Source organism: Heptranchias perlo, chromosome 22 (genome assembly GCF_035084215.1).
Source record: "Heptranchias perlo isolate sHepPer1 chromosome 22, sHepPer1.hap1, whole genome shotgun sequence".
NCBI classification, from domain to species: domain Eukaryota; kingdom Metazoa; phylum Chordata; class Chondrichthyes; order Hexanchiformes; family Hexanchidae; genus Heptranchias; species Heptranchias perlo.
Window position 1 is genome coordinate 14,262,914 of NC_090346.1, and position 25,972 is coordinate 14,288,885.

General features: G+C 44.6%; 2 protein-coding genes across 3 annotated transcripts in view; one reads left to right on the forward strand and one right to left on the reverse strand.

The window, feature by feature from the left end:
- Nucleotides 1-22,895, forward strand: part of iqce (IQ motif containing E) — a 35,576-nt gene extending 12,681 nt beyond the window's left edge. The window contains exons 10-23 of one of the 2 annotated variants that reach the window (XM_068002953.1): nucleotides 1,604-1,676; nucleotides 3,383-3,432; nucleotides 4,574-4,737; nucleotides 5,698-5,753; nucleotides 5,884-6,098; nucleotides 6,526-6,624; nucleotides 7,633-7,729; nucleotides 8,400-8,558; nucleotides 13,225-13,248; nucleotides 14,222-14,335; nucleotides 15,418-15,548; nucleotides 17,500-17,585; nucleotides 19,152-19,271; nucleotides 20,288-22,895. In XM_068002953.1, the coding sequence (XP_067859054.1) occupies nucleotides 1,604-1,676; nucleotides 3,383-3,432; nucleotides 4,574-4,737; nucleotides 5,698-5,753; nucleotides 5,884-6,098; nucleotides 6,526-6,624; nucleotides 7,633-7,729; nucleotides 8,400-8,558; nucleotides 13,225-13,248; nucleotides 14,222-14,335; nucleotides 15,418-15,548; nucleotides 17,500-17,585; nucleotides 19,152-19,271; nucleotides 20,288-20,403 (1,504 nt within the window). In that variant the 3' untranslated portion in view covers nucleotides 20,404-22,895. Of the gene's footprint in view, nucleotides 1-1,603; nucleotides 1,677-3,382; nucleotides 3,433-4,573; nucleotides 4,738-5,697; nucleotides 5,754-5,883; nucleotides 6,099-6,525; nucleotides 6,625-7,632; nucleotides 7,730-8,399; nucleotides 8,559-13,224; nucleotides 13,249-14,221; nucleotides 14,336-15,417; nucleotides 15,549-17,499; nucleotides 17,586-19,151; nucleotides 19,272-19,417; nucleotides 20,267-20,287 lie in introns of those variants that run through there. The other variant, XM_068002952.1, reaches the window with a different exon arrangement.
- Nucleotides 22,896-23,866: 971 nt separating this feature from the next.
- Nucleotides 23,867-25,159, reverse strand: LOC137340933 (carbohydrate sulfotransferase 12-like). Its single transcript, XM_068003747.1, has one exon. It carries the CDS (start codon nucleotides 25,157-25,159, stop codon nucleotides 24,080-24,082), a length of 1,080 nt encoding a protein of 359 aa, XP_067859848.1. The 3' UTR covers nucleotides 23,867-24,079.
- Between the last annotated feature and the right edge of the window lie 813 nt (nucleotides 25,160-25,972).

Sequence of the window (25,972 nt, forward strand, 5' to 3'; positions counted from 1 at the left end):
GAGAATTGGGACATACCGAAAGTGCAGCAGGGTCCTGTCCATCTGAAACTGCCGTCAAAAGTTTTAGAGCAAAATCTGACAGTTCAGGCTTAAGGACATTACTGCAGTTTTGCTATTGCACCATCTACACTTTTGTCTTAATCTAGAATTTTTCTTCAGTACAAGAAATTCATCCTGTCATAATTGGGACAGTTAATGTGCTAGAGGGATGAGTTCAATGAGATCTATTCTCATCCTCGGCTTTTCTTGCGCCCTTATTCCCCAGAAGTGGATATTCTCCACAGAGTTTTTCTTCATCAGACTGGCCCCAAGTTGCTAAAGAAAGAAAGGTTAGCGCCTTTCACCACTTCAGGATGTCCCAAAGCGCTTTACAGCCAATGAAGTACTTTTGAAGTTTAGTCGCTGTTGCAACGTAGGAAACGCGGCAGCCAATTTGCACACAGCAAGGTCCCACAAACAGCAATGAGATAAACATCCAGATAATCTGTTTTTTAGTGATGTTGGTTGAGGGATAAATATTGCCCAGGACACCGGGGAGAACTCCCCCTTCTTTTCTTCGAAATAGTGGCCATGGGATCTTTTACATCCACCTCGATTTAACGTCTCATGCGAAAAACAGGACCTCCGATAGTGCAGCACTCCCTCAGTACTGCACTGGAGTGCCAACCTGGATTATGTGCTCAAATCGCATCTCGGTCAAGGTTGGCTTAGTTTGGCATCGGGGGCTGCAGTGCTTGAGCACGTGACCCTGGGATTGTGAAACAGACCCTCTTAATTGCTGTATTTCCACCACGCAATTGAATGTAAACGATAAACCTTGATGTTTGGGTGCATTCCATAGGAACATAGAAACAGGAGGAGGCCATTCAGCCCCTCTAGCCTGCTCCACCATTCAATTAGAATGTGGCTGATCTGTATCTTAACTCCATTTACCTGCCATTGCTCCATATCCCTTGATACCCTTACCTAACAAAAATCTATCGATCTCAGTTTTGAAAGCTCCAATTGTCCTCCAGCATCCACAGCCTTCTGGGGGAGAGTTTTCCAGATTTCTGTTACCCATTGTCTGAAAAAATGCTTCCTGATTTCCCCCCTAAATGGCCTGGCTCTAATTTCTTGATTCTTCCACCAGAGGAAATAGTTTCTATCTAACCTACTGAATCCTTTTAACATTTTAAACCCTTTGATATTCTATACTCAAGGGGAGTTCCAGCTAATTTGGTTTATTCCTGGAACGATGTTGGGGTTCTCCAGGGGTTACTTTATTGGCTGCATATAGTGACACCATTATTCCCGGCCAGAATGGAGATGATTGGGTAATTCCCCCGTCAATCACGCCTGGAGACCGCACTGCCGTAAGTGACTGGGATTGATTTTACGCACATAATTTATATTATGTAACCATCCTCCACTCACTGCATTTTGCTGGAGAAATAACCCTGCTTTTATCAGGAGTCTCTGTTTGCTGTAGTTTTGGTCATGACTTCAGAGACTCTGTTTGCTGTAGTCACTAGTCCAGCCCTGTCTCCAACTCATTGGCTGACACAGTGGTGTCAATATTCACTCTGAATTTTATTTACCAACTTGTCATTCTAATTTTCAGCAAACTCCAAACTGATTTGAAGACCACAAGCATTGAGGAGATGAAGATTGCCATGGAGACATACTATGAGGAGGTGGGCTCACTAGGGTCTTGTCTCTTTTTTGATGATTCACCGCTTATAACACATTCAGGGTCCGATGAGCAGAGAGTTTTCCCAGCCACTCCTATTGTTCTCTCCGATTTGTACTTTGTGATAGTCTACTTGTTCATTGGCACATTTACTTAGTTTAAAAAAACAACACTTTACGTGGCAGGAGCCCTTAACAAATGGCCATAAAAATAGCAAACAAAGCTCTGGGGTTCATTTCTAGAGGGATAGAATTGAAAAGCAGGGAAGTCATGTTAAACTTGTATAGAACCTTGGTTAGACAACACTTAGTGTGCACAATCCTGGCCTCCATTTTACAAAAATGACATAGAGGCACTGGAAAGGTGCAAAAAAGATTCACAAGGATGATACTAGAACTGAGAAGTTATAACTATTAGGAAAGATTGAATAGGCTGGGGCTCTTTTCTCTAGAAAAGAGGAGGCTGAGGGGTGACCTAATAGAGGTCTTTAAAATTATGAAGGGTTTTTATGGGGTAGATGTAGAGAAGATGTTTCCATTTGTGGGGGAGTCCAAAAATAGGGGTCATAAATACAAGATAGTCACTAATAAATCCAATAAGGAATTCAGGAGAAACCTCTTTACCCAGAGAATGGTTAGAATGTGGAACTTGCTACCACGAGGAGTAGTTATGGGGAATAACATCAATGCATTTAAGGGGAAGCTGGATAAACACACGAGGAAGAAAGGAATGGAAGGATATGCTGATAGGGTGAGATGAAGTAGGGGGGGAGGAGGCTCGTGTGGAGCATAAACACTGGCATGGACCTGTTTGGCCGAATGGCCTGTTTCTGTGTATAAAGACAGTCTAATCCCTTTCTGTGGAAAGTTTTTTAAAAAAGCAGTAGAAAAATTCCAGTTGTGAGACCATGTTTTTGATTTCCCCTGAGACCTTTCAGACCAGCTGCCCTCTGGTATCAAGCCCAAGGAGCCATTTGTTATGTGTGAGCCTAGAGCTGAGTGTGGGCAGGCAGTTCAATCCTGGGCGTGAGGGGCATCATTAACAACATAATCATTTACATATGTGTAGCCTCCTTCTGTGCTGCAAATTTTCTATGATTCTATGTTACTGTTGTCTCACCACGTCCACAACATACACCCACACATACACCCACACATACACCCACACATATACACACACATACATATACACACACGCATATGCACACTCATAAACACACACATATGCGCACTCATATATGCACAAATACACACACATACACACTCGTATACACGCACAGATACACACATGTATACACGCACAGATACACACATGTATACACACACTCATATACACACCCACGTGTATATACACTCGTACACACACACACACATACATACACACATGCACATTTGTCAGCAGGAGTCACTGGATAGCCATCAGGAGCAGAAACCTGGGCTGATCTTTCTCCTGCACCAGTCTAGGAGCGTTGAGACTGATTGTACAGCCAGAACTGCTACCCAGCTGAGATCAGCGAAATAAGCAATGATTAGAGGTCGAAACTGGGACCTTCTATTCTGTATGGCTCGTGACCACGCCACACACTGTATTTACACACTCAGCCATCGGTGGTGGGGTGGGAGTTCCTTAAAAGATTCCTAACCATTTTTTTGAAACTTTTACATTTTACTACCTGTTTATGTTTTACATATTTTTATTTTGTTTGTTTAGATTCAGAGACTCCGACTTCTGTTGACCGACAACGAGACTGCAGAGAAAAAGTGAGCTGAATCCAAACTGTTTGAGTTGGTCAATGGGGAATGGGTGCTAGCTCAGCGGGTGAAGGCTGAGTGATCTACACAGACCAATCTGTGCTGAGCAGATCTCAGCCAGTGTGATGCTGCTCTTAGATCTGTGTGTGTGTGTGTCCCACCGCGGTCGGGGACACATCACCCAAGGGTGCCCGCTCCTGGCAGAGGACAGGCTGGGCCTTGATGCTCCCCATGGTTGAATGGCATGCTGACCTTGAATGCCCAGGGGCTAGGCGGGAAGAATGTCCATGTGGGCGAGGTACTAAAAGGCGCTCGCGAAATCATACAGAATCCACAAGAGGAAGAGGAAAGAAAAGGGAAGCAGTCGAAAGTCAGCGAGAAATAATAGCTTGGCATAGAGGCGGCCATCTTTAGGTGCTTCTCAGCCGAGTTAACACCCACAGAATGGGCTCCAACACTTTATGATCACTGCCGCTGGATGAGAGATGTCACAGGCTCAGTATCTCCCCCAGATTATCTTGCACCCATGTTGTCATCAGCATTCGCTATTTAATGGAAGAAAGCGAGAACTTATATTTTATATAGCGCCTTTCACAACCTCAGGACGTCCCAAAGCACTTTACAGCCAATTAAGTACTTTTGAAGTGTTGTCACTGTTGCACTGTATGAAACGCGGTAGCCAATTTGCACAGAGCAAGATCCCACAAATAGCAATGTGATAATGACCAGATCGTCTGTTTTTAGTGATGTTGGTTGAGGGATAAATATTGGCCTGGACACCAGGGAGAACTCCCCTGCTCTTCTTCAAAATAGTGCCGTGGGATCTTTTACGTTCACCTGAGAGGGCAGACGGAGCCTCAATTTAATGTCTCACCCGAAAGACAATGTCTCCGACAGTGCAACACTCCCTCAGTACTGCACTGGGAGTGTCAGCCTAGAGTATGTCCCCGGAGTGGGACTTAAACCCACAACCTTCAGACTCAGAGACGAGAGTGCTACCCACTAGGCCATGGCATCTTTTGTCCGGCAATCATGGAATGGCAGCCTGTGGAGAAGCCTCAGGCCTACCCTCCAAACCAAGGAGGCAGAAAGGAAACACAACTACACCTGTAACTGTGATTAGTAATTACCTCTGTTTTCTCCTTTGCAGGTCGATAGCAGAGAGCAGAGAGTCGCAGAAACAACAGAAAATGCTCAACTCCACCATCCTCAGATTATCCAAAAACCTCAAACACCTTCAAGAGGAGAACAAAAGCCTGAAGGTTGACCTGGACCAAGCACTCCGCAGCGATTCCTCATCTAGCACAGCCCGAGGTAGGCCGTGTGCAACCCTTTGTTGCTTCCCCAGCATTCACCATATGAGCTTTCAGTCCCCGCTTGGCACTCTGGCTCGAGCACTGATTCTGCTGGTGCAAGTCACGTTCTCACAACACAACAAGTGCAGGTACAGGGAGCCTCCATTTTCCACTCGGTGCTGCCCTCTGATGGCCTGGCTGTGCTGCGTCGTTAGGTGCCTGACTATCATGGGTTTTGCATTCATAGGAGCAGGAGTAGGCCATTCAGCCCCTCGAGCCTGTTCCATTATTCAATTAGATCATGGTGATCCGTATCTTAACTCCATCTACCCGCCTTGGTTCCGTGACCCTTAATATCCTTGCCTAACAAAAATCTATCAATCTCAAGTTTTGAAATTTTCAATTGACCCCCGGCATTCACAGCTTTCTGGGGAGAGAGTTCCAGATTTCCACCCCCCTTTATGTGAAGAAATGCTTCCTGACATCACCCCGGAACGGTCTAGCTCTAATTTTAAGATTATGCCCCCTTGTTCTGGACTCCCCCACCAGAGGAAATAGTTTCTCTCTATCTACCCTATCAAATCCTTTAGTCATCTTAAACACCTCATATTAGATCACCCCATACTCCCTATACTCAAGGGAATACAAGTCTAGTCTATGCAACCTGTCCTCATAATTTAACCCTTTTAGCCCCGGTATCATTCTGCGCTGTACCCCCTCCAAGGACAATATATCCTTTCTGAGGTGCAATGCCCAGAACTGAATGCAGTAGTCTAGATGGGGTCTAACCAGAGCTCTGGACAGATGTAACGACGATATATTGTGATATAAAATCAAATTGTAATGTGCAATATCAATAATGAATGTGTTAATGCATTCTACCAAGTTCCTATGTCTGCTATTTAATCATGTAAACTTTTGTTATCAACATCACACACTGCAAAGTCATTCTCTCATTCTCTGTACATGTTCCCTTTAGGTTACAGCGAGTGGAGCAAACAGAGGCTGGTGAGAAGGGTCCTGGAGCTGGAGAAGGTGAGTGTTTCATTTCTAAAGTTTCAGGGAGAGTCAGATCCCTGTACAGTGGGGTTTATAGAGCCGTTACGTTACCGGGAGGAGAGAGAACTATCTGCCAATGAAGCCGTTTCTTTCTTGAATTTGGCAGAAAGTAGGCGATCAGGAGTTAGCCAGCCCGCAGTCCAGAGTGAGTAGCGGGGACACGGAGGGCAAGCTCCCACAGGCTGAATGCACCACGGACCGAATGCAGCAACAGGAGCAGCGGCAGAACGACCTTCAGCAGGAGTGTGGCCGCCTCCGGGAACGAGTGAAGAAACTGAGGGAGGACCGGAGCGAAGTGCAGACCCAGCTGGCTACCATGGAGTGAGTATCGTGGAGAAAGAGAGCCTGGAGTCCCCACTCCAGAGACTTGAGCACAAAAATCTAGGCAGACACTTGAGGGAGTGCTGCACAGTCAGAGGTGCCGTCTTTCGGGTGCGACGTTAAATCGAGGCCCAGTCTGCCCTCTCGGGCGGACATAAAAGATCCCACGGCACTATTTCGTAGATCAGGGGAATTGTCCCCGGTGTCCTAGCTAATATTTATCCCTCAACCAACATCATTTAAATACAGATTATCTGACCAATTGTAGCGCCTCGACTGCTCAGTCAATCAGCTCAGAATTTATTTGTTTCAAAGCCCTTTGGTCCGGATTCAAAGCCATAACCCGGAGCTGAAAGGACAGTGTAACCCCACACTCTTCCTGCATCTGTACATCCTACTGACTCCTGACCGTGTATTTGCTCTGCAGCGCTGAAGTGAAGCAACTGATTCGAGAAAAGTCAGAGATGGAGAAGGAACTGCGGAGACTCAGAGCAGCTCAAGCTGATATATCCCCTGAGGAGCGCAGGTGAGTGCGTTCTTTTTAACAATACAGGTGAATCTTGCTGCTTTGGGACACCCATTAATGAACTCCCTTTAACTAAGTATGTTGAACCAGGAACTCCTGTTGGGAACGTAGGAATTGCTAGATGAAGAAAGGCTAAGGTCCATCTAGTTCGCCTTCTACCATCCCAATAGTCGCATGATACAACGATAATGGAGTTCATCAAATCATACAACATGGAAGGAGGCTATTCGGCCCATCGTGCCTGTGCCAGCTCTTTGAAAGAGCTATCCAATTAGTCCCACTCCCCTGCTCTGCTCTTTCCCCATAGCCCTGCAATTTTTTCCTTTTCAAGGATTTATCCAATTCCCTTTTGAAAGTTACTGTTGCATCTGCTTCCACTGCCCTTTCAGGCAGAGCATTCCAGATCATAACAACTCGCTGCGTATAAAAAATTCTCCTCATCTCCCCGCTTATTCTAGTTGTTGACTAATCATGGCAATAAATCTCTATCAATTAGTCTACAACAGACCCAGACATGAGGCGAGAAAAGCCCCCAGTGTGGAGAGCTTTGGGACCCATAGGTTCAAAGTCACCTGTTCCTTCTAATCTCCCTCATTGATCTTGGAATGGTTCCCATTTTCAGCGTGGAACCAGTTCATTGTTTGTTTTCCATTCCCCAGTGCAGTGCCGAAACAGTCACAGTGCTAGGAAAGGGGACTCGTGCCTGCATTGGACAGCGAGTTTCCATCTTCAGATCGGGCCTACACATGGGCCAAGGCCAGTTCACTTCATAATTGTGCCGAAGCAAAAACAAATAGCCCACCATCCTGACACCAGGGGCCTGCAGTAATATAAAAGTGTCATTAGATCAGTTCCACCTGAGGGCCGGTTGTAGTCAGGAAAGAAGAGTGGGCTGGATTTGTAACTGTGCTCCAGAGATACACTAGGCCAGGGATTGTAATCATTGAATGCCAGAGTTAAATCTCTTACTGCAACGAGAGTGAAAACTTGACCCGTCCTGTACTGCAGGAGGGAGATCCGCGGTCTGACAGAAAGGATAAAGCAACTGGAAGCAGAGCTGGAAGATCATCGGCGAATGAAGGAGCGCACCAATGACCTTGCCAAGGTAAACCTGGAGAGGGGGCTCCCTGCCGGGGTGGAGGAGGCGTTAGAAAGAAAGACTTGCCTTTATATAACGCCTTTCACAACCTCAGCTCGACCCAAAGTACTTCACAGCCAATGAAGTACTTTTGAAGTGTAATCACTGTTGTAATGTAGGAAATGGGCAGCCAATTTCTGCACAGCAAGATCCCTCAAATAGCAATGTAATAAATGGCCACGTAATCTGTATTTTTAGTGATGTTGGTTTAGGGATAAATATTGGCCAGGACACCGGGGAGAACTCCCCTGCTGTTCTTCGAATAGTGGCCACGGGATCTTTTACGTCATCCTGAGAGAGCAAACGGGGTTTCAGTTTAACGTCTCATCCGAAAGACGGCACCTCCGACAGTGCAGCACTCCCTCAGTACTGTACTGGGAGTGTCAGCTTGGATTATGTGATCAAGTCCCCGGGCTTGAACCCACGACCTTCTGACTCCGAGGCGAGAGTGCTAACCACTGAGCCACAGCTGACACCACGGATGATATGGATGCAGGTCTATGTGAATCGGGCCTTAAATGAGTTCCCATTAGAGGTCTGCATTGACTGAATCCAAAACACTGGGCTTTGTACGTCACTGATTGTAAACCGTGGCTCCCTGAGTCTGTCGACATTAACAACACTGCCCTTCTCACAGGTAGAAAGCGCAGGCAGTCAGTCCCGTCCAGGTTCAGCCAGGAGTCACCGGTCCACCCAGGCCGTTTCTGCTCATTCCGGTCGGCGGAAGCAGGAGGTGGGCGGTCGAGAGCGGGCAGCAAGAACAATCCAGCGGCACTGGCGCCAATATCAGAATCAGGTAAAGACTGATCGTAGACAGCAGCGGGCGGTCGTCGAAAGGACTTACACCCAACCATCTCACAACAATAACTTGCATTTATATAGTGCCTTCAACGTAGTAAAACGTCCCAAGGCGCTTCACAGGAGCGATTTTCAAACACAATTTGACACCGAGCCACATAAGGATATTAGGACAGGTGACCAAAAGCTTGATCAAAGAGGTAGGTTTTAAGGAGCAATTTAAGGAGGAGAGAGAGGTGGAGAGGTTTAGGGAGGGAATTCCAGAACTTAGGGCCTAGACAGCTGAAGGCACAGCCGCCAATAGTGGAGCGCAGGAAATCGGGGATGCACAAGAGACCAGAATTGGAGGAACACATTGGAGGGTTGTAGGACTGGAGGAGGTTACAGAGATAGGGAAGGGTGAGGCCATGGAGGGATTTGAACACAAAAGTGAGAATTTTAAATTCAAAGCTTTGCTGGACCGGGAGCCAATGTAGGTCGGCGAGCACACAGGGGTGATGGGAGAACGGAAACCTGGTGCGAGTCAGGATATGGGCGGCACAATGCAGTTGTCAGATCACCGTCTGCACTTTGGTTACAGTTCAAGACACACTGTAGTGCTGGGAGGCCACGGATCAAGTGGCTCATTTCCATGTTGCCGCTGCGACCACGACACGAAGCAGGATGCTCCTTTTAAAAGGCGATTGGTTAACTCACAACCCCACTGTAACAACTTGCACTTGGGTGGTATTTTTAACATAGCAAAAACATCCCTAAAGGGGGAGGAGGATAGACACCAAACAGAGCAGTCGAAGAGAGAGGTTTCGAAGAGGCTTTTGTTGTTGCTCAATTTAAATTTTCAAGACTTTTTGATGGGTACTGTACTGAACCAACAGTAGCATCATGAAGGCACTACGGTGGCTGGATAAGTGTTACATCCAATGAGCTGATCCAATTGAAGTGTTTAAGATGATTAAAGGATTTGATAGGGTAGAGAGAAACTATTTCCTCTAGTGGGGGAGTCCAGAACCAGAAGACATTATCTTAAAATTAGAGCTAGGCTGATTAGGGGTGATGTCAGGCAGCACTTCTTCACACAAAGGATGGTGGAAATCTCTCCCCCCAAAAATTGTTGAGGCTGGGGATCAATTGAAAATTTCAAAACCTGAGTTTGATAGGTTTTTGTTGGGTAAAGGGTATCAAGGGTTATGGAACCAAGGCAGGTAGATGGAGTTGAGGTACAGATGAGCCGTGAACTAATTGAATGGCGGAACAGGCTTGAGGGGCTGAATGGCCTCCTCCTGTTCCTATGTTTGTTGGTGGAGAATGATGAACCAGAGGCAGAGGGGGTTAGGAAGAGAATTCCATGGTGCAGGGGCATGTTGCCTGAAGAGTCTGGCACCGATGATGGAGGGAAGAGTGCGTGGATACAATAGTCCTGAGTTTGGGTTAGACCTGTTTTGTATTAATGATGTAAATACCTGACTTTATCCAGCACCTGCTTTTAATTGGAGGATTCCGATCGGCTCCCGACCAGCATAACTTTAAAGGAATGTTCTGTAATTAGAACTGAGATCTTAAAGTGACAACATCATGAGGGTTGTATTAATCACCATGTGTTGGGAAAAAGTGTACAGACAGCTGATGTTGCATTAGCATGATTTGTTTTCAAAGAAATCTTTTACTAATGAGTGCTCCTTTGTGGATTGAAAAGAATTGCATTCCTACATTGACTTGTCACATCTCTCAGAAATATCTCAAAGCATTCCCTTTATAATGGATTAGTTTGAAGAGCTGTAACTGTGCTTATGGGGGTAAATGTGGCAGCCATTTTGCGCATAGCAAGATCCCATAAACAGCAGTGAGATATGGAACAAAGACAGGTAAATGGAGTTGAGGTACATATCAGCATGAGTCAAGTCTTGACTACCTTTGAGTATCCCTGCTTCCTCCATCTTCCTCACCATTCCCTATTTTACCTCATTTTTTTCCAAGGACTCAAAAATGTGGAGTTCCTCACCTCCCTTAATCTTCCCTTCCCCCTAAAATCTAAAAACCCAAGCTCGGCAGCCCCTAATCATTTTGCTTGAATTGCCTCATCTTCCATCATCTTTCTTTCTTTTTCAACCTGATTTACAGACCTTGGCCCTTCATCTGACGATAAAATAAAACATAGGAGGGTTTCCACTTCCTGAAACTGAGTAATCTGATTGACTGGTAGACAATGATAAGCTCGTTTATAATTGTGCATACAGAGGCTTCACAGTGAGAGAGCTGTTGAGCTGAGTCTGATCCGTTGGAATTGGAGCCTCTAAGTCCAGAATTTGGCAGTGCTGGATTTTCTGCCTGCATCATCGCCCCTACATTGTATATTGTGGCTTCTTTGCTAATGCAACAAGCCAGACAGAGGGAACCCAATCTTTAATTTGCCATGAACAAGTTTTAGACACGAGTACAAATTCAGCGAGCCTGTGCCCCTGGATTACAGCCTAGCTAGGTAGAAGTACAAGTCGGATTGTCAGGGCCATAGTGTTATGGGCCTGTCTCCGACTCGTGCTCCCTTCCAACGAGGCTCCACTCCAGGAGCTCAGTCTCACAGAGCTGCTCATATACAATGAATATAGCCAACTGAAGCACCCATCCTGCTCAAGCAATTCCACAAACAGCAATGAGATGAATGAGTGGTTAATCTGTTTGTGGTGGTCTTGATTGGGGGATAAATGTTGACCAGTAAACCAGAACTCTGCTACTCTTCTTCGAACAGGATCTTTTATGTCCACCTAAGAGGGCAGATTGTGCCTCGGTTTAAAGTCTCATCCGAAAGACGGCACCTCTGACATACGAACATACGAATTAAGAGCAGGAGTATGCCATTCGGCCCCTCGAGCCTGCTCTGCCATTTGATAAGGTCATGGCTGATCTGATTATGACCTCAACCCTGCTTTCCCGTCTACCTACTATAATCTTTGACTCTCTTGTTAATCAGGAATCTATGTAACTCGGCCTTAAAAATACTCAGTGACCCTGCCTCCACCGCTCTCTGGGGAAGGGAGTTCCACAGACTCACAACCCTCTGAGAGAAAAAATTTCTTCTCATCTCCATCTTAAATGGGAGACCCCTTATTTTTAAACTGTGTCCCCTAGTTCTACTCTCTCCACAAGGGGAAACATCCTCTCAGCATCTACCTCTTCTAGTACCCTCATGATCTTATATATTTCAATAATATCACCTCTCATTCTTCTAAACTCCAATGTATACAGGCCCAACTTGTCCAAACTTTCCTCATAAGATAACCCCCTCATCCCAGGAATCAGTCGAGTGAATCTTCTCTGAACCGCCTCTAAAGCAATTATGTCCTTTCTTAAATGAGGAGACCAAAACTGCACTCAGTATTCTAGATGTGGTCTCACCAATGCCCTGTACAACTGTAGCAAAACATCTCTACTTTTATATTCCATTTCCCTTGCAATAAATGACAACATTCCATTTGCCTTCCTAATTACTTGCTGTACCTGCAAACTAACTTTTTATGATTCATGTACTAGGACACCCAGATCCCTCTGTACCTCAGAGTTCTGCAATCTCTCTCCATTTAAATAATATACTGCTTTTCTATTCCTCCTGCCAATGTGGACAAGTTTACATTTTCCCATATTAAACTCTATCTGCCAAATTTTTGCCCTCTCACTTAACCTATATATAACCCTTTGCAGACTCCTTATGTCCTCTTCACAACTTACTTTCCAACCTACCTTTGTGTCATCAGCAAATTTAGCAACCATACATTTGGTCCCTTCATCCAAGTCATTGATATAGATTGTAAATAGTTGAGGCCCCAGCACTGATCCCTGTGGCACTCCATTCGTTACATCTTGCCAACCTGAAAATGACCCATTTATGCCTACTTTCTGTTTCCCGTTAGCTAACCAATCCTTTATCCACGGGTTACCCCCTACACCATGAGCTCTTATTTTGTGTAGTAGCCTTTGATGTGGCACCTTGTCACTCCCTCAGTACTGCATTGGAGTTATGTGCTCAAGTCCTGGAGTGGGGCTTGAACCCACGACCTTCTGACTCACACTGAACCAAGCTGACACTATGCAATAAGCATGTCCTAGTCAATTATAATCCTGAGTTCTGATAATCCAGGTAAATAATTAAGTGCTTCCTGAGTGTAATTGTTTGTGACAGAGGAAGAGGCAATAAGAACAAACTGAACATAATTAGTGGCACTCGGGTGACTAAATACTGGAAAGTCTTTCCCTCCTACTGTCTAAAGCTTTGTGTAGAGAGTGTCAGACGACTGGGAAGAGTTGATGAAATTAATGTGAATCTGGTTTGGGAGTTATGGAGTAAATCCACTCTGCGTTTTCTAATTAAGAGTCTCACGGTGTAGATTTGGCTCTTCCTTATGGACCTCGGAATAGGATGCAGTACTCGCCGATTCCACCCTTCACACCCCAAAACAATTGTGTCTTAATGTTTAACATTTGCTAGTGATGGTTGTCAGTGCGAGGGGGGCTTCTGGCACATTCCAATCGCAATTTTTGAAAGGGGAACTGTCTTGTCAATCAATATGGGGATGTACTTTTGGGAAGTTGCAGGTTTTGAGAACGATTTAGTCCATTTTCTATATTTATAAGCAAGTTTCAATTATGCTCTTTTTTTCCTTTTACCTGTATAGAAAGAAGATGTAGAGTTGGACGAGGTAAGTTTGACCCCATGTTAAATAGCGTTGGTCAGAGAACAATATTTTGAGTGATGTCACAATTTGTAACTAAATACAATATTAAGATAATAAGATTTCAAGACTTTGGAAACCACTACCTCCCTTTGGTGTATTGTGATCTGCTGCCTAAATACACAAGTTTTGTATAAAATTCTCAGACACAATGAAAGTGACAGATTCCGGGTGATACCAGATCCCTCACCAGGCTCTGAGCTCCCTATCAGTGTCATGTCACGTGTCATGATGGAATACCAATGTGTAGCACCACAGATCTGTGGAACATATGTCTGATCTAGGACATAAACATTGATTACTGAACCAAGGAAGGTAGATGGAGTTAAGATACAGATTAGCCATGGTCTAATTGAATGGCGGAACAGGCTTGAGAGGCAGAATGGGCTACTCCTGTTCCTATGTAAATTTCTCCTGTTGTAGAACTGGAGGTATTACTTGCATTGTCAATAAGTTTAATCACTTGTGGTATGTAAGGGTGAGAATGAGGTTAAGGGACATTCTTCAGGGCTTTACTCTGTAGCTGGCCATGGTGTACCTGTGGTGCAAGTGCTCGACACCAACTGTGGTTCCTGAAATGGCAAATGCTCCTTTTCCCAGCGATAACACCTTGATGAATAGACCTTTTTTTTTAAAAGATGTCCGAGATTAACAATAACTAACAAAAACTTGCATTTATATAGTGCCTTTAATGTAGTAAAATGTCCCAAGGTGCTTCACAGGAGTGTTATCAAACAAGATTTGACACTGAGCCACATTAGGCTTGGTCAAAGAGGTAGGTTTTAAGAAGTGTCTTAAAGGAGGAGAAGGAGATTTAGGGAAGGTTTAGTAGATTAACCATTAAAACCAGCTGGGGTGGAAATTCTGTAGGGTTCTGCTTTAAGGTGGTCTTGAAGCTTTCTGTCGATCAACATTCTATCCTTCTTCACCCTAACCCTAGGCAATTACTGTGATTCAAGCAGCTGCACGGGGGCATTTAGCACGACAGAAGCTCGAGGGCATGCACTCTGTAAGGCTGAGGAAAACGTCTGTTGCCTCTCCTCGACGGAACAAGGTACGTGACACCTTCCAGAATTTCCACAATCTTACTGCCTTAACCGGACCCATTAATATGAGGAGCACGTTCCCGTTATCATTGTCACAGATCTCATCATTAATATAAAATCCAAAGAACAATTGCTGCAAGTTGTGTTTGAAACTAATCTTGACTCTGTTTGCTAAATTCCAGTATGAAATGAGTATGTGAAGTCTCAACTTAGGATGTCCCAAAGCACTTTGCAACCGATGGGATTACTTTTTGAAGAGCAGTCGCTGTTGTTATATAGGCAAACTCAGCTGACAATTTGCGCACAGCAAGGTCCCACACACAGCAAGTGAATGAATGACCAGATAATCTGTTTTTGTTGGTGCTGGTTGAGGTAGGAATGTTGGCCAGGACCCCGGGAGAACTCCCACTTGTAACAAAGCCATGGGATCGTTTACATCCACTGGAGTAGGCAGACAGGGCCTGTGTTTAATGTATCTTCCAAAGGATGGCACTGAAGCAATAGCCTAGATTTGCTCAAGTTCTGGAGCAGGGCTTGATCCCACAACTTTCTGACTCTGAGGAGAGAGTGCTACCAACAAAGCAAACCTGAGACTTCCATATTGGAGTAGATGATGGTTTTGAACTAAAATGGACGAGTTTCTTTTGAAACAGACTAGACAGGTCTAGTCGATGGTCCTGCCCTTAGAATTAGACATAGAGAAGATGTTTCCACTTGTGGGGGAGACCAAAGCTAGGGGCCACAAATATATGATAGTCACCAATAAATCCAATAGGGAATTCGGGAGAAATTTCTTTACCCAAAGAGTGGTAAGAATGTGGAACTTGCTACTGCATGGAGTAGTTGAGGCGAATAGCAGAGATGCATTTAAGGGGAAGCTGGATAAACACATGAGCAAGAAATTAATAGAAGGATATGCTGATAGGGTGAGATGAAGAGGGGTGGGAGGAGGCTCGTGTGGAGCATTAACATCGGCATAGACCTGTTGGGCTGAGTGGCCTGTTCCTGTACTGTAAATTCTATGTAATTGTGAGCAGTTTCTGTGTATTTTACATATGTGCGTCTATATTGACGTGATCATTTATTCCAGACTCCTCAAGTTTCTCACAGCAACAGCATTCAGAAGCAACTCCTCACAGAGGATGAGGGAGATGAGGCCGTCTCCTTCATCCAGTCCTCCTTCAGGGCTCATCTGACTCGGACAGAATACCTCAGAGGAAGGTAAGATCGGGGCTTTGCATAAATAGACTTGCCCTTTTATCTTTTGTTCCGTTTTCAGGAGAACAGCCTCTGCGGATTGTGCTCTCCCCTTTCCATTTGTTGTCAGCTGTCGGTCTCTATGGGGGAGATTTTCCTGGCTCGGAAGACTGGGCAAGTTGTAGCGCACCCATGCAAAGGAGTCTGTCCGATTTTCCCATATCCGCCGCGCCCAGGCCATTCGGTGCAGCCAGGCGCTGACCCAGGAAAGTCTCTCCTTAAAGATCCGCGGATCCACTGTTGTTTATATTTAGGAGTGTGGAGAGAGCGTCATAAAGAGAAAGGCAGGTTAGATGGAGGCCTGCAACAGAACTGTTCTGTTCTGAAACAAACAAATCCCCAGGGACAGATGGTATTTATCCCAGAGGACTAAGAGAGACTAGGGAGGAGATTTGTAAGGCATTGGCAACCATGATAAGGGAGTCACTGGATACTAGAGAAGGACCAGAAGATTGGAAATAGGGTAACACGATGACCATATTCAAAAGGGAGGACAAGTAAAGACCCATTAATCCTCCTTCAGTTCTCTGTAAGACAATGGAATTTGTTATCAGGAGTAAACTTGACTATTATCTGTACTATAATAACCTGGTAAACAGCAGTCAGTGTTTGGAAGGGGAAGTTCCTGCCTGACCAACCTCCTTGATTTTTTTGAGGAAGTGACAACCCAAATGGACTGTGGAAAGCCCGACGATGCTGTGTCCTTAGACTTCCAAAAGGCATTTGACAAAGTTCCACATGGAAGGCTTTTAGTTAAGCTCTTACCTGTGAAGATTCAAAGGTAAATTGTGGGAATGGATAAGAACCTGGCTGAAGGGTGGAAAACAAGGACAATTATTAGAGGAGTTATGTTGAGGTGCGGGAGGTACTGAGTGAGGTACCAGGGATCGCTACTGAGCTTTCTAATTTACATCAATGACCTGGACATAGAAACCCAACACAAATTGGTCAAATTTGCACGATATCAAACTAGGAGGGGCAGTGAAATTGGAAGAGGCAGTTCAGAGATTACAGAATGAACCCGAGAAAATATGCAAGTGAGCAGAGCATCGACAGCTGAAAATGGGCAACGCACCTACTCCATGAATGGTGTTGATGAAATTGTAAAGGAGTCAGTAGACTCAATGATAAACATGTTGAAGCAAAGCCAATAAAACACTGAGCTATCTAGCCAAAACAGTAGACTGCAGATAAGAGGAGATGGTCAAACTGCGCCATGCTCTGACCACACCTTTAGTCCAGTTCTGCTCATCAAGTCATAAGGGAGACATTCACGTGCTGGAGGTAATCCAGAGAATATCCTTGAGGCTGATCCCCAGTGTCAAAGACTTGAGCTATGAGGAAAGACTGGAGACACTTGGCATTTTCAGCCTTGAAACGAGGCGTTGGACGGTGATCTTATAGAGGTATACAAGATAACTAAAAGTACGGAAAAATTACTTTAAACTAAATTGTTAGAGTAGAGCACAGGGACACATGTTCAAACTAGTGAAAAGAAAATGTAGGATTGATATCGGGAAGTTCTCCCTAACATAGAGTGATCAACGCTTGGCATGGACTTCGGATAGAATAGTGGAGGTGAAAACGCTGGTTTCATTTAAGAAATAAATGGATTGACTTTAGGCTCTTTCCGGTTCCCACAAACTAAGGAGTTAAATGTCCTTCCTCATCCATAATTATTTGGGGAGAAACATGAACCTGTCCTCTCTTTCAAATGCTGACTGATGCACTGTGACCTTCACTACCAGGATTCAAATAACCGAAGCACCAGACCTGTCTTTTAGATGTTGATGGATCTGCTGTGCATTTCCAGCATTTTCTGTTGTTATTTGTTGTTTTCTAAATCTGAAAAGTCTAAAGAAAGTTGCCATTTGCTTATGTTTTATCCCTTTATCTCTTGTGGTGCTGAGCAAAGAAAGGAAAGATCTGCTGGAGACAGAAAAGAGACCTCAGTCACAGCGAGGAAATCCAGCATTGCCCAGCCAAGGTCTACGTATTCTGGTAGGTGTAGAAGGTTTCTGACTCATAGGCTGGCAACTTTTCTTCCACCAAAGTTAGCCGGGTTTAACGTGACCCAGTAAAGCCCCTTACCAGCTTGCATCTACCCTACACTTGTAGATATTCAAGCCCTGACGATAGCCAGCTGCACTATTTGCACTTGTCACAGGGTTTGGAAGCCCTGGTTGTTCTATTCCCAGTCCCATTCTTTGCAGAGGAATGTTTTCAAGCCCTGTGTACTTTTCTAGATTTAATTTGGGTAGGATTCCTCCCAAGGCACTCAAGGATTTATGAAATTGAGAGCCGTTGGATATGAAGTACCTCGGTAAAAGGTTAATAATGGTGAGAAGTTTCATTCCCCCTCACCTGAAATTATGTAAAAGAAAGAACTTGCATTTATATAGCACCTTTCACATCCTCGGGATGCCCCAAAGCGCTTTACAACCAATGGATTACTTTTGAAGTGCAGTCACTGTTATTATGTAGGCAAATGCGGCAGCCAAACTGCGCATAGGAGAGTCCCGCGAACAGCAAATAAATGTTCTTTTTGGTGGCAATGGTTGAAGGAGGAATGTTGGCTAAGACTCCAGCAGAACTCCATGCTCCTCTTCAATTAGTGCCACGGGATCTTTTACATCCACCTGAACAGAGAGACAGAGTAACACCTCATCCGAAAGACAGCACCTCCGACAGTTCAGCGCTCCCTCAGTAATGCACTGAAGATCGGCCTAGATTATGTGCTCGGGTCTGTAGTGGGGCTTGAACCCTTCTGATTCCAAGGTGAATGTGCTACCAACTGACCTAAGCTGACACTCGTAGTCTCTTTATTTCTACTCCTTTTTCTCGTGTTAAAATCAATGTTAAGCTTCCCTGGGTGTGACCAGAATAATTATTCCTCCCCCCATACTCCTTGCAGTTGGAGGCCAAGCACCTCCTATCAGTAACATGGCTGGGGTTGGGAACATTGTAGCCGGGCAGGGTTGATTGAACCTGTCCCCTCCCCTCTCATGCTTCAGGGCACTATGTGTTGCTCCAATAACTTGCACATCACACTACTTTGATTCATAACTTAAATGACCACATGTATTACAAGGATGATACAAAAACTGAAAGCTTATACCTTTCAGGAAAGATTGAACAGGCTAGGGCTCTTTTCTGTAGAAAAGAGAAGGCTGAGGGAGTGACCTGATAGAGGTCTATAAGATTATGAAAGAGTTTTATAGGTTTGATGTAGAGAAGATGTTTCCACTCGTGGGGGAGACCAGAACTAGGGGCCATAAATATAAGATAGTCACTAATTAATCCAGTAGGGAATTCAAGAAAAATCTCTTTACCCAGAGAGTGGTGAGAATGTGGAACTCGCTACCACAAGGAGTAGTTGAGGCGAATAGCATAGATGCACTTGAGGGGAAGCTAGATAAACACATGAGGGAGAAAGGAATAGAAGGATATGTTGATAGCGTTAGATGAAGTAGGGTGAGAGGAGGCTCGTGTGGAGCATAAACACTGACCTGAATGGCCTGTTTCTGTGCTGTAAATTCTGTGTCATTCTATGCACTCTTGTTGCAGGGTACCTTAAAGACGATGAATGTAGTGATGAAATAGAAGAGGATATATTCGAGGCTGAAGACCAAGGAGAGTCAGAATCTTTAAAGAAGTTCAAAATCTCACCAAATAGACCTTCATCGGGTAAGTACGCCTTCATTTGGGTCACAGGTGTTTTTATTTCCAATTACTTTATTAACAGTTTCTTCCTCCTTTATCCCCCCCCCCCAATTTTTGCCCCTCTTCCCCTCCTGAAGAAGCTGACCCTTTACTGGTCTTCGGTTCCACAGGCACCAGGTGCCCTCTGGTAAAGGAGACAAGGGTCTTGGCAAAGGAGGAGCTAAACGTCACTGTAACATCCTCCCAGATAATATCCAAGGAAATACCAAACTCTGGCTCGCCGCGGGAGTCTTAAAGGCATCTCATGAGGAAACTCGCAAAGTCTCGAAGGTTTTCGTTAGGGACTCCGTTACCGACACTCAACATGCCAAGTGCAAGATGGGCAGGCACTCTCCTACAGTGTGAGTGACAAAATCAGATATGGACATTCGCCTTCCGCCCCCACCCCCAGCAGCCTCTTGCTTGCCATCAATCGGTTGGGTTTTGTGGGGGAGGGGTAATCCTTATCCAACTCAACAGCAAGTCAAAATACTAGCCAAAAAAGTACAATTGTCAATGAAGTAGCATGCCCCACACCATGATGGCCGGAATATCAAGACTAAACACTTTCTCCCACCAGCTCCCTTCCCCCCACCCCCTCCAACTCCGCCCCCCACTCCCGCAGCAATTTAATCTCATAGAAGAGGCAAAAAAAGAGAAAAAACCCAGGGCCAATAAGGAAAAAGATTCTCTGGAAAATCCCTCTTCGACCCCCTCAGACGATCGAAACTAGTCCAGGAGATCACATGGACCAAGTGTTATCTATAAAGACATTTACCTTCTATATGATGCGACCTCTGCCCCAGTCAAGAACCAGTCCAGCTCCCTCTTGAAGGCAGAGAGTCAGCACCCAGCACACCAGCCGGAAACACATTCCAGAGTCTCACTACTCTCTGCGGGGGAGAAAAGAACCGTCCAACATCCAGTCTATTCCTACTCTTGCATAGTTTAAGCAAAAGTGTTTGGCATTGAACAAGTTACATGGTTTTCTTCACTTCCAGTGAAGTCCAGCCGAAGCCTGCCTCAGACATCAGGAGAAGTGGAATCGGACGATTCTGACGATGTCATTGTTGTTTCACCGTCACGGCCACTGAAACATCAGGGCTCCAACTTCTAGAGTCGGGTCAGCCCACTTCAGGAGTCTGCCAATCATCCTGAATGTATGTGGAGGTGGTGGGGGAGTAGATAGGGAGATGGGGGAGTTTGGTAGATTTATAGAACTGCAGAAATCATGGTGTCATGGTGTATGGGATGGGTTAATGGCAAAAGAGAGCTTTATCCTATTTTTAAAAAAAATAGATATATAGAACAGATCACTGATTTAATAATCTTGTTTCCCCGTTGCTGCCTGTGCCCTGGAAACTGCCCTTGCAATGTAAATGGGGCCGATTCCCCTGCTTTGCATCCTCGACACTGTACCACACCACTTCACATCGAGCAGAAGCAGTCCTGCGATAAATGCTGTGGATTCACACCTTGCACCAGCTCTTCCACTGGGAAGTCCTGCATAGGTCGGTGTTCAAAGGCTTTAACAGAAGAGCTGTCGCTGGAATTTCATAGGCCATTGTATCAAACCTTGCACCTCACTCCATGTTCTCAATACCTACTGAGCTTTAGACACTGGGTTGTTCAATCAACAAAGCTGTGTTGCAGTATTGGTTTATCATGGCCCACATCCTAATCTCGTAGCCCTTAATGAAACAAGCAAATAACCCCCACCGCCAGAACTATAATTATTGTTTATTTGAATCCTACACAATAGCCTTATTAGTTCTAGTAACAACTCTTCATTGAAAGAAGAAAATGCTGGATATGCACAGCAGACACATCCAGCATCTGAAAGTTTGAGTCGTATTACAGGCGGGTATATGGAGTTAGATCACAGATCAGCCATGATCTTATCAAATGGCAGAGCAGGCACGAGGGCCTGAATGGCCTACTCCTGTTCCTATGTACAGTCACCGAATCCTCCTATCTGCTGCCAGTCAGGGGATGTGCGGGATTCCTGTCTTTCCCACCTTGGGAAGCAGCTTGTTGCATATGTCAGCAAATCTAAAATTGCTTGGAAACTGTTTCCAAAAGCGGAGTGAGTATTGACGCCACTGTGTCAGCCAGTCATCTCCATTCTGGCCCGGACTCGTGGTGTCACTATAAGCAGCCCTATTTATACAGTTTCTACGAACTACATCAAACAGAACTCATGCCTAAAACTCTCCCGAGAGTCTCCCGATAAAAGCAAGATTATTTCTCCATCAAAATGCAGTGAGTGGAGGATAGTTACGTAATGCAAATTATGTGCATAAAATCAATCCCAGTCACTTACTCTAGGTGTGATTGACGGGGGAATTAACCAATCATCTCCATTCTGGCCAGGAATTGTGGTGACACTACATGCAGTCTTTGAAAAGATTCTAAGGTTTGGTTCACAAACTGCAATCTGATGCAAATCCTGCAAAGTAGGGATACTATTTGGAAAAATTGCGTCTGATTTGGACTTTTATGAGCTTGATTTGGATACTTGCCACCAGGAAGTGTCACAGCGCACCATCACATAACATTACACTGCGACAGGACTCGTATATGATCCTTTGTGAGCCATGCAGAGCTTGGACACCGGCTAGTCCCTGCATAGGGGGGCAGGAGATTAAATTGTGATGCCGTGCTAAATGGGTATTTAGCACCACACAGTGGTAATCCAAAATGGGCAAGGGAAGGGCAGATGTGCAGGACTTAGAAATGTACTAGAGAGAAAACAGATTACGTGCCCATCAATGGAGGGGAAATACCCTTGATAAAAAGTACTTGCTGCCTTTCTCATTTCTGCACTGTGACATCTTTTCTTGATGTTTTTGAAGCGGAGTACATTGTGTTTTTTAAAATTCATTCTAGGGATGTGGGCATCGCTGGCAAGGCCGGCATTTATTGCCCAAGCCTAGTTGTCCTTGAGAAAGTGGCAGTGGGTCTTCTTCTTGAACCGCTGCAGTCTGTGTGCTGTTAGGTAGGGAGTTCCAGGATTTTGACCCATCGACCATGATGTCCAAGTCAGGACTGTGGGTGACTTGGAGGGGAACTTGGAGGTGATGGTGTCCCCATGCACCTTCTGCTCTTGTCCTTCTAGATGGTGGAGGTCGAAGGTTTGGGAGGTGCTGCTGAAGAAGCCTTGGTGAGTTGCTGCAGGGCATCCTGTAGATAGTACACACTGCAGCCACGTTGCACCGGTGGTGGAGAGAGTGGATGTTTGGGCCAGGGGATGGGCTGCCAATTGATTTGTCCTGGATGGTGTCAAGCTCCTTATGTGTTGTTGGAGCTGCACCCATCCAGGCAAGTGGAGAGTATTCCATCACACTCCTGATTTGTGCCTTGTAGGTGGTAGAGAGGCTTTGGTGATGTAGAAGATCTGTATATTGGTATTTTAGGAGGATTTGCAATGAGAAAATTGGGTTAAGAAGTTAATGTGATACCTTTTGTACAATGTGTCCTGTTTGAATGTTTTAGTATGTTTTATAATCACTTGTGCCTTGCGATTTATAATGAGAAAGGGGGGATATTTATGATATTTTCAGACTCTTCTCAATCGTTAATATTTATTATGCATAATTTCTGTAGTATTTTTGTAACATAAAATTTATTTTTAATTTTTATTGTAAATAGAAACTTGAAATAAACTTTTTCAACAATGTTTATTTACTGTTTAAAGAGTTTCATTGTATATATTTAATATGTGTATTCAAATAGAATCTAACCTAATTAGTCTTTAAAAATGGGGATTCTTGACTCATGGTGTCAAACCATGGCTGGATTGACAGGTTCCATCATTGTCATTAAAAAGAAAGACTTTCATTTATATAACGCCTTTCCCGACCTCAGGACGTCCCAGTCCGCTTTACAGCCAATTAAGTACTTTAGAAGTGTAGTCACTGATGTAGTTTCTCCCTCTAGTTAGGATATACTTTGGGTGCCCATCTCTCTCCAATACTTCACCTCAACCGACAATTCTTCTCTCATGAGCTGAGGCAATGAGTATCAATAGGCAATTTGATGGTGGAGGGTTTCAGAACTGACTCTGATGTCCACACATGCACATTTCACCCCAAGAGGTCACTGGATAGCAACAACAACTTGCATTTATATAGCACTATTCCCATTTTCAGGGCTTTTCTGAACCTTTAAGTAGCAGAGATCGTCCATGGGAAGGAATCCCACTGGGAACCTGCCCTACATATCTAAGTAATTCTGATCCAGGAAAATGGATTGGGATTACAGCGGGGTCAGGGGTGTGGGGGGGAATGGAAGTTCCGACATGCCACTACCCTGTCCCAAATAGAAATATCTCACCCACGTCTCTTGTAGCTTCCATAACAATGTCACTCATCCTGCAAAGTATAGCTTGTGCTAATAGTAACTTTTATCCAACTTCATTGCTCTAGAAATATGTGAGATATAAGTCATTCAGATGAGACATTAAACCGAGGCCCTGTCTACCTGTTCCACTGGTTATGGTGGATTAGGTAAGAGGGATCCCACCACACGATATGAAGAAGAACAGGGAGTTCTCCTGATGTCCTGGACAACATTCTACCCTCAACTAACATCACAGAAAAACAACAGATCAACTGCTCATTCATTTCACTGCTGTTTATTGGACATTAAGGTGTTTCATTGCAATAAGGCATTATATAAATGGAAGTGTTCGTTTACTGTACATTGTTATAAAAAGCAGGTCTCAATCATATTACCATTTTTTGGAGGAAAAGAACATTGTGTAGAGACTTATCACTTCTGTAGCAACATCCTTAAGGACTAGAGATTACTTTGTGCTGTTCTTTCTCAGGAAACAGACACTTGGGCTTTGGGTACCCAAAGAGAACAAAATCAGGTTCATAAAGTTTATACAGCTTTTCCCTCCAAGCCATGGGAATATTTCGAAACCATTCCCCTACGAAGTTGATAGTCGTCTGATTCAAATACTTTGGTGGGAAGACGATATTGTCCACACCCAATAGTTGGAGCAAGTGGTTGGAATCAGAATCCAAGGTCTCTAATTTCCCAATAAAATCATATTTTACCTGACAAGGGTGGCACTGTTTGTATATTGGGCACCAGTGGTTATTTAAACATCCCATCTGGTTCCTGGGATTCAACAGGTACTGAATGAAGTGAGAGAAGGTCGCTTTAATTCTCGCTTTACGTGCTTTCCAGACAGTAGCTGGAGGATTAGGCATCTTCCCATAGCTCTTGAGCATGTGGAAAGAATATTGGTAGAAGTATTTGTCTGGATTCTCAATCTTATCTCGGTATGCCGAGATCAACCGTACGAACGGCTCACGGACAAAAAGAAACTTGATATAATTTTTCTGAAGCACCCGTTTTTTAAATGGCCTTTGCTTCTGCAATCTCTTGAAGTAGGCATGTATGGACCAGGGCATCTTTACTGGAGCCTGCTGCGCGAAGTTTCGATTCAGCAAATACAGCACTTGTTTCCAATGAGTGCAAGCCACCTTAGGAATGATGCAGTAGATGGTCTGCAGTGTGTCGTCGCTGATGAAGTTGGACAACTCTCTATTCTGCATGTTCTCAAAAGATTTGGATTTCCCCAGGAAGGAAAAGTTGCGATCCCTGCAGACCTCACGGATCCTCTTTTTCCTCTCCATCTGCACTTGGCACAGGCGGCAACTTTTTTTAAGAGTAAGATTTCTGGCCTCAGGTATGGCGTGACTGATGGAGGGCACAACATTCAGCCTGATATCCGCCAGTCTGCCCATGTAGCAGTGCAACATGAGCAAGGTTTGAAGAACCATGAAGAAGATGGCAAAAATCTGCAGGAAGCTTAGCTTGAATATGCTTTTCCACCAGGTCAACCTTTTTGTCTCCATGTCTATGTATCTCTCCACAGCACTGTGCATTACCTTAAAAGAAACACATTTTATACATTCAAGTGACGGCCATTGTTATCAGTTAGTGTTTTGATAGCAAAGGTGACTCTATGAGGGTAAAAGAAAGAACTTGCATTTATATAGCACCTTTCATGACCTTAGGATGTCCCGAACCGCTTTACAGCCAATGAGGTACTTGTCTTGAAATGTAGTCTCTGTTGTAATGTAGGAAGCACAGCTGCCAATTTGCGCACAGCAAGCTCCCACAAGCAGCAATGTGATAATGATCAGATAATCTGTTTTAGTGATGTTGATTGAGGTATAAATATTGGCCAGGACACTGGGGAGAACTCCCCTGCTATTCTTTGAGATATTGGCCATGGGATCTTTTGCATTCACCTGAGAGGGCAGATGGGGCCTTGGTTTAACGTCTCATCTGAAAGACGGCACCTCTGACGGTGCAGTACTGGCACTGGAGTGTCAACATCTCACTAAAGTATTAATTAGTCCGCCATTTGGAAGACTGGAGAAGTGCACATGGGGACACATGTGAGATGACAGTGTCCAGTTTATTTAACACAAGGCTTTATTGTTACAGCGTCCTGGTCATGCTATTGTAAGACTGGATATTGGGCACTAAAGGTAAACTTGTAAGGGTTGAGGAGTCCACTTACTAGAGAAACCAGTGACGCTGAACCAAGAAGATTTCTAGAACAGACTTGAAATTTTGTAACAATGATATATACATAGAAGTTATTTTAAGATCAGTCTTGGCTATGGAGCCTTCTGCATTGAATATGCTCCTGAAAACTC

Coding starts and splice junctions, on each gene's coding strand:
- LOC137340933 (XM_068003747.1), bottom strand. CDS start 25,159: ATGGAGACAAAAAGGTTGACCTGGTGGAAAAGCATATTCAAGCTAAGC.